We start from the raw sequence: 12,107 nt of genomic DNA, 5'->3' as shown, positions 1-12,107 counted from the left end.
TGATGTGATCAACTTTCCATATGCCGTGTATGAACATTGTTATCTACTTGGACCTTTTGAGATTATTTCTGCAGTTTTGTGATTTTTCATGGATAAGATCAAATCATCTGAGTGTTTCTGTTTATTATCGAATAGTTTTCTTTTTGGTATTTCAGTTGTTTACCCTCCTCTGGTTCAGTATTTCACTCAATTTTTTTTTTAAAAGAATGTAGTTTCTGTGTGCAGGTGCAAAATAATCTATGCACTCCCAAAAATGGGGAGATTTTAGTTGCTTCAACTCAAGATTTTTTGACATCATCTTTTCTCATAACAAGAAAAGACACATTTTATGACCGTGCAGCATTTTCTCTTATGTGTTCTTACATGGGAGATGGCATGGACTTGGTTGACTTGCCTACACCTGCTCTAGTCAAAGTGAGTTGATGATTTATTGTTACCTTTTGTATAGCAGTGACTAGAGATGTTTTTGTTCATGTTACATTATCAGTTTACTATTTGTGTAGTTTGACTTGTGTTATCAATCTTTGTTGCGGATATTTCAATTAAAAGTTGTTATTCTTGTATTCTAGTGCAAGAATCGATCATCACTGTAGCCAACATGAGCTTAGTGTTATGGTTAAGACATTTACTCCTTCCTGTGGGCTGGTGGTTCAAACCTCCACTCCCTCATTTATTGTATAGTTCTTAAAAATTAAAAAAAAAAAAAAAAGAGAAATCCTTGAAATGTATGTATCATTGTATATTTGTATGTGTGTGTATATATATTTTTCCCCTGCTAAGAAACTTGTACCACCTCATTCATGTTTGGGTAAATCCTTTTACCGCCAGTCCATCAATGAAATTTGAAAGTGAAACATTGACTTCTATTGTTTTTTTTATCCAATCAGATGTTTTGAACTAAATTTTGGCTCTACAATCAAACAAAGTTTAAAGAATTGACACTATTCACTTGATAATTTGACTTAGAAATAAATATTACAATCAGAAGCAAAGGGGAAAATGGAAAGTTTCTCCCCTATGCTTCTTTTTAATATATTATATTATGGGTATTTATTTGGTTTTTTGGTAAAATAAACTGTTTATTGATAAGTATAAGGGGAAGGCCCCGATGAAAGAAATTGGGTATTTATTTGGTTTTAATATTCCTTCAAATCTTCTCAGAATGTATTAAATTATTTGAGCATGTGATTAGTTTCTTTGACTTGTTGAAATGTTGTATGTTTCATGAGTTCAATCTCATTGTCTTTCAAGTTTCAAGTTTAGTTATTATGAGCTGAAAAAAAATATTTAATCAAAAGACAACTACAATTTATGAAAATCTTCTTATATAGCTCAATAAGCTTGATTGGTTAAGACACATACTCTTGACCAAGAGGGGTTAGAGGATTGAATCCCCACCTCCATTTGTTGAATTCTAAAAAGAGATAATTATGTCATATCCTTATCCTAACTTAGGATATAACTCATTGTTATATCATTGTTTGTGCCTCTTAAATGGTTCTCTATTTTTTGTGCTATTGAATTTATCTGATTTTTTGTTCATACAACCACAAAATATAAATGTGGTATCTTAGCAAGATTTTTCCACCTGAACATGGTAGTTTTTCTAAATTAGGTTGGTATCTATTGCAGCCTATCGAGCTTTGGACTGGCAAACAATTATTTAGTGTCTTGGTTCGCCCACATGCAAGTATGAAGGTCTATCTTAATCTTACAGTTAAGGAGAAAAGCTACAGTAAAGTTAAAGGAAATGAAAAAGAACGAGAAACTATGTGCCCTAATGATGGATTTGTCTACTTCCGTAATAGTGAGCTAATATCAGGCCAAGTTGGGAAGGCTACTTTAGGTAATTTTATTATGTAAATCATAGTTTCTAAAGCGACAACAAAAATAAACATCCCTGGATATTTCTGCTCATGCTATATCTCATTATAGCTTTACTTCATCTGCCTCCTTATTGGATGTTTAATTAAGACTGGTTGACTTTGGTAGCGTTTGAGGAACACTATTAAGTTTATTTCACAATTTTAGAACTTCAACTTCTTTCTCTTGGTGAAGTCATTTTTTATGTTTACAAGTTGTCTGTACTTATTTCAGGCAATGGCAACAAGGATGGACTTTATTCTGTTCTACTTAGAGACTACAAGGCGCATGCTGCTGCTGTTTGCATGAATCGTCTTGCTAAGCTGAGGTAATTGGTAACTTGTAACAGGTTCCATGCACTGTACATGTTGCAGCCCATTCTGTAAATTGTTTGCGTGTGTTGGATTTTAATTTTTCCCCCCTCAGCTTTTCTTATTACAATGAGGACCAAACTAATGATCTTTGATGAGAAAACCAAACCTTTCCTTGAAAGAGTACAGGAGGCATTCAAAAGGAAAGCACACACCAGAGAGAGCCAAACTAAAACAATTAGGATCTCCAATTAAGCGAAATATAACTTATAGGGTAATTACAAAAGATCTAAATGATTGAAGCCCAAAAGAAGATGTGGAACCTAGCAAGGACCACGCCTTCTCCTTAGATCTCTCAATCCCTTAAAAATTGCATTCTTCCTTTCTTTCCAACCAAAAGGCTTCACAAAATTGCACAAATCCAGCAAGCCATAGAAATCATCTCTTGTCATTAAAGAGTGGGTGAAGAAGGAGCTCTGCAATCAGAGAGCTATGCCAAGAGTGGGTTAATAATGCTTTTATGTTGCTCTCATAACTTAATCATGTCGTAATGTTCTTTCATTTCTTATTATTACTTTTTAATCTTGTTTCCTTGTACTTTTGAATATTAGTCTCTTTTCATTTTATCAATGAAAAATGTTTGCTGTATTCCTTTTGAAATGGAAAAGAAACAGAGAGCTAGACTTTCTAGTTCGGGCTAGATGAAAACTGAAGTCCTGAAAGAAGCAGCTCTCAATCGAAAAAACATAGTCATAGCTCCTTAAAAGGGACTCTGCCCTGTTTGGAAGCTTCAAGTCAATGATGCCAATCCCACCTTCCAACAAAAGCTTTTTAACCTAATTCGATTTTAGGAGGTGATAGAGCTCTTTACCCTAATCCAGAACCACAAGAATTTCCTGTAAGCACAAGGCAGGGGAAAGAGAGATAAAAAGTAGATGGTAAGATTGCTTAAAGTAGCATTTATAAGGGTAAGCCTACCTCCCTTAGATAGGAAATTGTTTTGCTTCTTACTTTCCAGGCGTCTTACTATTTGACATCGGCCAAGTACCCAATGGTACATAACGCTATTCCCCACCAACCAAGCTGTAGTTTCCTCTTATGACCTCCATGGTTTGCTTTTGCTCTCTGGTGGATTAGAAGCAGAGGGTTTGACGGAGTAGGCCAGCATCTGGAATTTGCTAGGTGAGGCAAACGGGCCAGGGTAGTCGATCTGAATACTGTGACTGGAGATTCTGTCATGTCCCCTTTTATTGGAAATCCTGGAGAGCCCTCATCTGTAACTTTTGTGGATCTGTTCTTCGATCCTATCGCTAATGATTTTGCCACTATTTTCTTTATGTTTTTTTTTTTTTTATATCTGTGAGCGTCTAGGCTAGCTTACGTGCATCTCAACTAATCTCACGGGACAACCCATCTGACCCTACAACATTTGGGTGTCAAGGTAACTTGTAGGATATTAAATCCTAGTTAGGTGACCACCATGGATTGAACTCATGACGTCTTACCTCTTTATCAAAGGGATATTCCCTTATTTACTACTAGGCCAACCCAGGATGGTTCTCCATTTTCTTCATGTTTCTTGACAGTAATTTTAGTCTAGTAGTATTTGGTGTTTAATAATTCTGATTTGTGTTATTTGTAGTTGGAAGTTGTTCATCTTGAAGAATAGTACATAACACTCAGCTGCTGCATCTGCAAGATCAATGAATCCATTTTGTTTAAGTTAACTTAAAAATTATATTAACTAGTTATTCATAGGTATTAAGTACAGTCTTTGTTTGAAGTTTGACTGCTTAGAGGTAGTTGCCAACTTGCCATTCGATTAGCAATTATACTTGTTTTCAGGTAAAAAGTGGATGGTTGAAATGTAGTAATTTTGTTGACATTAATAACACTACTAAAAACCATACAATTATTTGCATGAATGCAGTGCTCGGTGGATAGGTAACCATGGTTTCTCTATTGGAATCGATGATGTCCAACCGGGAGATCAATTGATTAAACAAAAACAAACTACTATTTTGGAGGGTTACCGTGACTGTGATAAGCAGATCAACTTATTCAACACAGGAAATTTACCTCCTGAAGCTGGTTGTGATGCTGCTCAAAGTTTGGAGGCTAAGATAACTCAAATTTTAAATGGTATTCGGGAAGCCACTGCAAATGTAAGATTCTGATTGGTTGATTTCCATTCTTATATTACAAGTCCTATTCTCTGATGTCATCATGTCAACAATGAATCTTACAGTGTATAAAGATGAACATATGCATGCAATGACAGATATATGGACCTTTGTGCACCATCTCAATGAGCGGGCAATTGTTTCTGGGGGATGAATGTTGTCTTCATATAATTTGTTGACTGTTTATATCACTACTTGTAATTTCTTTTGAAGTTTGTTTTAAATCATGTTTTGTATGCAATCCCACTAGATCTAATGTTGGAATTTTCTTCTGCAGGTGTGTATGCAAAACCTACATTGGAGAAATAGTCCGTTGATTATGTCACAATGTGGTTCCAAAGGATCTCCTATTAACATCAGCCAGATGATTGCTTGCGTTGGTCAGCAGTCAGTTGGGGGCCGCCGTGCGCCAGATGGATTCATTGATCGGAGCCTTCCCCATTTTCGTAGGAAAGCAAAAACTCCGGCCGTAAGTTTTGCATTCTTCTTCTTCTTCTCCTCCTTTTCTCTCTTTCTCTTTTCCTTTTTTCCTTTTTTTTTTCATTCTAGATATTTGGAAAACTTCTTAGTTGTTATTATTATTATTGTTTTTTATTTTTAACCGGAAATAAAAAAATTTGCATGGAAGAAATGAAAAGAGACTGATGCTTAAAAGATACAAATATCCAAAAAGAGTAAAAGAAGGAGATAAAACCAAATTATAAAAGAAAGATTGACGCAATCAAACAAATATCTTACAATGAAAAGCCAAGAAAATGAGTAGAGAGCACCAATGAGACACCTTTAACCCAGTTGACTCGAATGGATCAAACCAATGCTATTGTTTATTGTCTGAAAGAAGAACTTGGGCAGTGTGACCCATAGTAATTGTGATCTCAGAGGCAAGGAAATCCCAATGAGGAGCTGAACAATATTACATATGGGGTTATTTGAAAACACCTTCCGTGTAGATTAAAGTAATATTAAAGAGACTGCTTCAGCATGTGGGTGAGAAAGAACACCCAAAAAACAAACGATTATGCACCTCACCATCTGCAAAACTAAGAGGACAAATGGAGGGTATTATATATGAAGATGGTAACTTTCTTTGAAGAACCTCAACCGAGTTATAGGCTAGTGCAAGAATAATCCAAAGCAGAATATTAAAATCTTTTGGACTTCTCTACTTTCATAATGAAGAAGCTGTTTTGAAATAGGATATGGAAGAGGCAGTTGCCTAGTTAATGTTTCATTGAAAAGAATTTTGATCCTCCTTGCATCATCATGATCCCTTGCTCCTTGCCAATTCTTTTGAGCAAAAAGTTCTTAATTTCATTCCCAGAAGTACCACAGATGATGAGTTCAGGGCTAAAAGGTAAGCTTCATTTATTTAATATTTTATTTTTAATTATATTTTTTATTGAACAACCACGCTTTTATTGAAAAATGAAAGCATGCAAGAGCATACCAAAATAATAATAATAATAATAATGATGATAATAATAGAGGCTGTAGTAAAACGGAGGCTGATGAAAAGAAACTCCTCCTGCAAGGAAGATAAAACTAAGCGGAGAACTATAAAAAAGCTTCATAACCAAAGCTCACGGGAAAATATAGAATCAGTGACAAAAACTTTCCTTTCTCCCTAAAAGGATGACTAAAACCTAAAGGTGAACATTTTTCTTTCATTTGATGACCAAATTCCATTGTTTGCCAACCGGATAGTTTGCAACATGCTAATAGTTGCTTTGATTTAATTACCTCACTTTAATCCCTTGTTTCAATGCTAAAGAACCTTTGACAGGATATCCCATCTTGAGTCATGAATGAAATATCATCAGTTGTGATTTAGATTTGCAGCAAGCGTCAGGTAGGGAGCTTTTGTTCTTCCCACCAAAACAAAGTCCTAGCCTGTGGTTGCATACAAAATGGAACTTCCATCTTTTTTTCCTGTGAAATTTATCATTTATATTGTATCCTGCAAATTTTAACAGCTATCAATCCAGATTATCTTCTTGAAATTAGCATCTCACCCTTATACCAAAAACTTTGACAATCATGAATCATATTAGAATATGGAAGGTTCCCATCTCTTGGTGAATTATTCCAATAATATAACTTCCTTGGTTGTGTTTCTTGATTGTTTTCTCCATATCTGTATACGAAGTAGTTACTCTCTAGCAAAATTTTGTCTATATCTCCCACATTAACCTCTGAATTCTGGACACACTCAACCAGCCCCACTATTTCTTTCAATGCAGAAAACTGCAAAGAAAAATGAATTGAGCTGCCATAGAAGTTGACCCTCCTATTGAGGAAACAGGAGAAGAAAAATGTTTAAAAGGAAGAAAATAGAAGAAAAAGCGATGAGGACAAGTGAGACGGAAAAATTGAGGATGTAGTAGAATTTTGTGGTCCTTTTGAGTGTTCCATTGCACATCTGTTTAGTAAATACTCTCGATAGTTGGTTCTAGTTCTCAGATATTAACGGTTTTTGGAGAAAGTTCACATTTCATGAGTTTTCTGTCATTGTACAAGTGTGGAAAGAGACTACCGACTGGTTATAATGTAAATGTAATGGTTTGAAGAGCTCTGTTGACAGTAGTTGACATTAGCTTTGATGTTATGGTTATCCTTCATTCCTTCTGCATCTTTTTGTGGTGCATGATATTCTGAAGATGATGCTGGTTACGATGACGTGCTGTTGGTATGTTGTGGAAAAGAAAAGTCATCCACACTTAGGTTTTAGGTTGATATCTTATCTACTGTGACCGATCACCTGAACATGGTGTGCTGTTTTTGAAGTTCCATGTTTTCTTTGGAAATGGAGATTTGGGTGTTGCTCAGCTTTTGTGTTTTCTTTAGGCGATCAGTTTCTGTTACATTGGGTTGCTATGACATTTTCAACTATTGTACTTGGGCAAAATACTACCAAGTAAAAGCAGAGAAGAGCCTTAATATGGACATTATACATTCTGTGAGCACAGAAAGCAATATATTATTATAGGAATTGATTGCATTGGAGGGTGTTATACACTTGAGTTCTTCATTTTTGTTACCAAGATCATTTTGCTCGTTATCTGCCTATGAGGCAGTATTGAGTAGTTGCAATAAGAAGTGAACAAATAATGTTGTACTGGAATTTTGGAAAGGTAAATTATTATATTTTCTTCTATCTTCTATATCAAATACAAGGTCTTCTTAATAGTAGAACGACCATCAACCAATAAAGAAAAAATACTACAAATATAAATGATAAAACTATGCATGATACACAAAACATATTACAAAAGATATTAAGAGACTCTTAACAATTACATTTTTTCTTCAGCTCCTTTGACAAATTGATAGATATGTAACATATAACTAAATGGTCAAGTTTTCTACATTATGTAAGATAGTTGTATTGTATGTTTGAAGTGGTGTGGATTTTAAATTTTTATTTATTTTATATATGATTTTACAAATTACTATAATGCAGGCCAAAGGCTTTGTTGCAAATTCCTTCTACAGTGGCTTGACAGCTACCGAGTTTTTCTTTCATACGATGGGAGGACGAGAAGGCCTTGTGGATACAGCGGTAGGGCTAATATCTGTTAGCATTATAATTACTTAATGTTTATGGGAAATTTAGCTTTACATTTTTATTTTCCTTTTATTTTCCCTTTGTTTCTAGGAAATAAGAATGTCAAACTGAGCAAATAAATTGTTCAATGGGATGTTGACCCTGACTGTGTCATAAATAATAACAAATTAGAAAGTGCTACAATAATGTAAAAGGGAGTATGGAAGAATAATGCATCTTATTTTATATACATGGCATACATGGAAGGGCTAAATTAGTAATCAATTTACGATATTGATTTTTGTTGCTACTTTTTTTTTTCTTTTTCTTTTTTATTTTATTTTTAATCAAAGAAATCTTTTCATTGAATACGTGATATGGGAGGAGAGACTATTGTTCAAAAGATACAAATTCCAAAAAAAAGAGTGAAAAAGGAAAAAATAAAGAGAGAAATACAAAGAAACAGGGAACCACAAAACATATGACAATCTTAAAAACCCGACTGATAGTTTGCAGGTTTTATCGTTACTTAAAAGAAAAGTAATAAATTGAGAATAAAGGACAAAAGATTGATAAACTCCTATTTGTAGGTATACACTATAACAGAAAGAATATCCTTAAAATTCTTGAATTAACCAATTCTTTTTAATTAACAATTTAAACCTCCCGCTTGACACATTAAAAATTCTTGTAGGTAAACTTTTCTTATCAAGTTGGTCAGTGTAACCTTGATGAATTAGTATTTGGTAACTTATCTCAGCCTGTACTATTTTGCCAATCCTCAAGATTGAAACTAAAGAATATTATTTAAATACGTCGCATAAGTAGGACTATTAGATTAAATATTACTTACAAATAAGATGAAGCTAAACACATGTAAATTAAGAAGCACAAACGAAGACACAGACACTAGTCTAGACATAATGTTTTGTTAAATACATTAATTGATTCAAATGTGTTGAGTCCAAGAAAATGTGAGTATCTCATAGGACAAGATCACGTGGCCACATAGCCAAAGCTGAAGTGTCTGTATGCCATAACTTGTCAACAAATTAAACTTTTGAGAACTGGGTGATCTTTGAAGACTAATCTGAGTGTTGGGGCCCTTTTAAAGTGCTAGAGCAGTAGTGTTGGTTGTTTCCTGTCCAATAGAAAATTCGGGTTAGTCTTGAATTCCTGATGGGATGAGTAGAAAAGTATAGTATTAGACTGAATTTTGAGATTTGTTATTGTTGACATGAGTAAGTGGAAAGTTTTGAGGTACATGTTGAGAATAGTACTTTTCAGGTGAAAACAGCCGACACTGGTTATATGTCTCGTAGATTGATCAAGGCACTGGAGGACTTATCAATTCATTATGACAGCTCTGTACGGAATGCTGGTGGATGTATAGTTCAATTTTGTTATGGAGATGATGGAATGGATCCAGCACAAATGGAAGGAAAAAGTGGAGCACCTTTGAATTTTGAGCGGCTGTTTCTGAAAGCCAAGGTTTGGAAGCATATCTCAGATGCTACATTTTTCCTTTTCTGCAAGGTTGTTACATTTTTGGATATCAACATGGTAAAAGTATCATTTTTGTGTTTACAGGCTACATGTCCAACTGATGGTAACAAAATCCTGTCTCCATCAGAATTTTCCAAGACGGTAGAAGACAGGCTCTCAAAACATGATGCTACTCCTGAGTGTGGTTGCTCTCCAGCATTTATCGGTTCTCTTAAGACTTTCCTGAACAAATACGTTGAGGCACAAAAAAAATCATGGAGCATGACACTGTTGGCAGATAATGAATTAGATATAGGCAAAAGGATCATTGGTAGTTCTGACAATGACAATATTATGATTCGGAATAAGGTAGTCCAGAACATAGCTGGTGTCACACACAGACAACTTCAGGTAGTTTTATAATTTTGCATAGTTTTCTTCATTATTGTCACTTCGTGTTCTACCAAGGAGTAGTTTATCAGATTGTACCTTGGGTCTTCAAATATAAATTCATTAAATAGTCTACTTTGGCTGTAAAAGTCGGCATCTTTCATCAAATTCTTTTACATGTTACATCATATAATAGTATTCTTGATAGGAAAGATTATAATGTCTTCTCTTTGGCTGGAAATTACTTTTGATATGGGATAATTATAGATCAATCCTAGAAATATTTACTATTATTACTTATTAGTAACTGGCGTTTTATCATAGGTTTTCTTGGACACGTGCTTGTCCCGCTACCATACCAAAAAAATAGAAGCTGGAACTGCCATTGGTGCCATTGGAGCTCAAAGTATTGGAGAACCTGGGACACAAATGACATTAAAAACATTTCATTTTGCAGGAGTTGCTAGCATGAGTATCCTTCGGTTCTTTTTTCTTTTTCCATGTTGGTTTCAACAATAACGTATTCTATACAATATTTGGGGGGTCCTTGGATATTATTAGTTTTTCTTGTGATCTTTTAACCTGTTGATAGACGTTACACTTGGTGTTCCACGTATCAAAGAAATTATAAATGGAGCCAAAAGGATCAGCACTCCAATTGTCACTGCAGCACTTACGCATGATGATAATGTCAATATTGCCCGGATGGTAAAAGCTCGAATTGAGAAAACAAATCTAGGACAGGTATATAATTTAACTTGGACTATGCCTTTTTACTCTGGTATTATGCTTTTTCCTTTTTAATTCGTCATTTAGAGACCAAGCCAGTAATCAAATATGTATAATATCTTCATTTTTTTTTTATAAGAAACAACAATAGGGTTAAGACCCCGTCAGAAACCAAAAGACAGCCTAAGGACAAGGGGTTGAGAAGATCTCTCCCCAAAGTACTAATGAAGAAGAGCCTTCCCAATTGTTAAAAATCATTAAAAAGCTACATTGACAAAAGAATTTGGTGTGATTTGTACAAATGCGTTCAAGTTTAATTAACTAATCTTTTATTAAAAGAAATATTGTTTAAGTCTGAACTTAAACTTGCAATACAAAGGGTTGGGTGGAAATAAAATTCCATGTAGGGGGGTTTCATGTTTTGTTTTGAGTTTCGGTTTTGATTTTTCTTTTTTTGTAATTATTCTCTAGGTAACATCTTACTTAGCTGGAAACCCTTTCTTTTGGGACTTGTTTTTGTGGGCTTCTTTTTTTGTATGTCGTTGTATTCTTTCATTCTTTCTCAATAAAAGTTGTTGATTTAATAAAAAAATAATAATAAATAAAATAAAATCATGTAGGGGTTTGGGTGCTTGGTATAAAATTCTTGGGATGGGTGCTTGGTGTTCTCTTTCCAAGCTTTTTCTTGATTTTTCTGTCAAGATTTATGTTTGAATTGGAGTCCTTTTATTTTCTAGGTTTAGTTTTTGGTCTTGTGTTCGGATCTTTTGGACTTTTTTTGGTAGAGTTTATTGTCTTTACTGTATGTCTCATTGTATTTTGAGCATTAGGATCTTTTCATTATATCAATGAAATGTTGTGTTTCCTTTTTTTTTTTTTAAAAAAAAAACACATGGATTTGGAAGAGTGTTTGGTATAAAAACAAAGGATAAAAAAACTCTCAAATGATTTTATTATCTCCAAAATACTGACCAACCTGTTATTTATAGGCATGGGTTAAAAACAAACTTTTGACTACCTGTAAATAAAAGGTAGTTGGTTAAGGTCTATTAGTTACAACACCTAAAAACTAACCAACTAACTAAACATTCTTATAACTGATACATCATATTCCTCCCCCTTACAAAAAACTTGTCCTTGAGTTGTCTTGCCTAAACAAGAAAAATCTAAAAGAATTATTAAAGGATCAGTAAGCGGGCATATCAACTAGGTTGACACCCCCTTAGCACTATCATCATATCCACTATCGTTTTAAGTTGCCATGTCAAAGTCATCTGGGACATGAATCACATGATAAGGATGCAAGTCTGCTACGTTGAACACTGGATTGGTGTGTAAATTTGGAGGCAATTCCAAACGATAGGCATTAGAACCATATGCTCGAAGGACTTTGAAAGGATCGAGCTTTCTGTTTTTTAGTTTATTATAGGTGCCAGTCGGGAATCTGTTTTTTTCGAAGATGAACCATAACCAAATCCCCTATTTAAAATTGTTGGAGTCGTAGATGTGTGTCAGCTGCCTTTTTGTATGAAGTGTTTGCTTTCTCGATGTTTGCTTGTACTTCTTGATGGAGTTGGACAATCTTGTCAGCCATTTCTTCAA

At 34.4% G+C, this 12,107-nt stretch overlaps 1 protein-coding gene and 1 pseudogene across 2 annotated transcripts in view; both read left to right on the top strand.

The window, feature by feature from the left end:
• The window catches only part of LOC120082950 (DNA-directed RNA polymerase III subunit 1), a 46,555-nt gene that overhangs the window by 21,786 nt on the left and 12,662 nt on the right, over positions 1–12,107 (top strand). For both annotated transcript variants that reach the window (XM_039038390.1, XM_039038391.1), the window contains exons 12-21: positions 226–414; positions 1,633–1,846; positions 2,098–2,191; positions 4,105–4,339; positions 4,635–4,826; positions 7,818–7,916; positions 9,189–9,392; positions 9,492–9,797; positions 10,101–10,248; positions 10,369–10,520. In XM_039038390.1, the coding sequence (XP_038894318.1) occupies positions 226–414; positions 1,633–1,846; positions 2,098–2,191; positions 4,105–4,339; positions 4,635–4,826; positions 7,818–7,916; positions 9,189–9,392; positions 9,492–9,797; positions 10,101–10,248; positions 10,369–10,520 (1,833 nt within the window). The remainder of the gene's footprint in view (positions 1–225; positions 415–1,632; positions 1,847–2,097; positions 2,192–4,104; positions 4,340–4,634; positions 4,827–7,817; positions 7,917–9,188; positions 9,393–9,491; positions 9,798–10,100; positions 10,249–10,368; positions 10,521–12,107) is intronic.
• On the top strand, positions 3,282–3,607 carry LOC120082951 (annotated as a pseudogene).

Source organism: Benincasa hispida, chromosome 8, assembly GCF_009727055.1.
Source record: "Benincasa hispida cultivar B227 chromosome 8, ASM972705v1, whole genome shotgun sequence".
NCBI lineage: Eukaryota > Viridiplantae > Streptophyta > Magnoliopsida > Cucurbitales > Cucurbitaceae > Benincasa > Benincasa hispida.
This window is presented reverse-complemented; position numbering and strand designations above follow the sequence as displayed.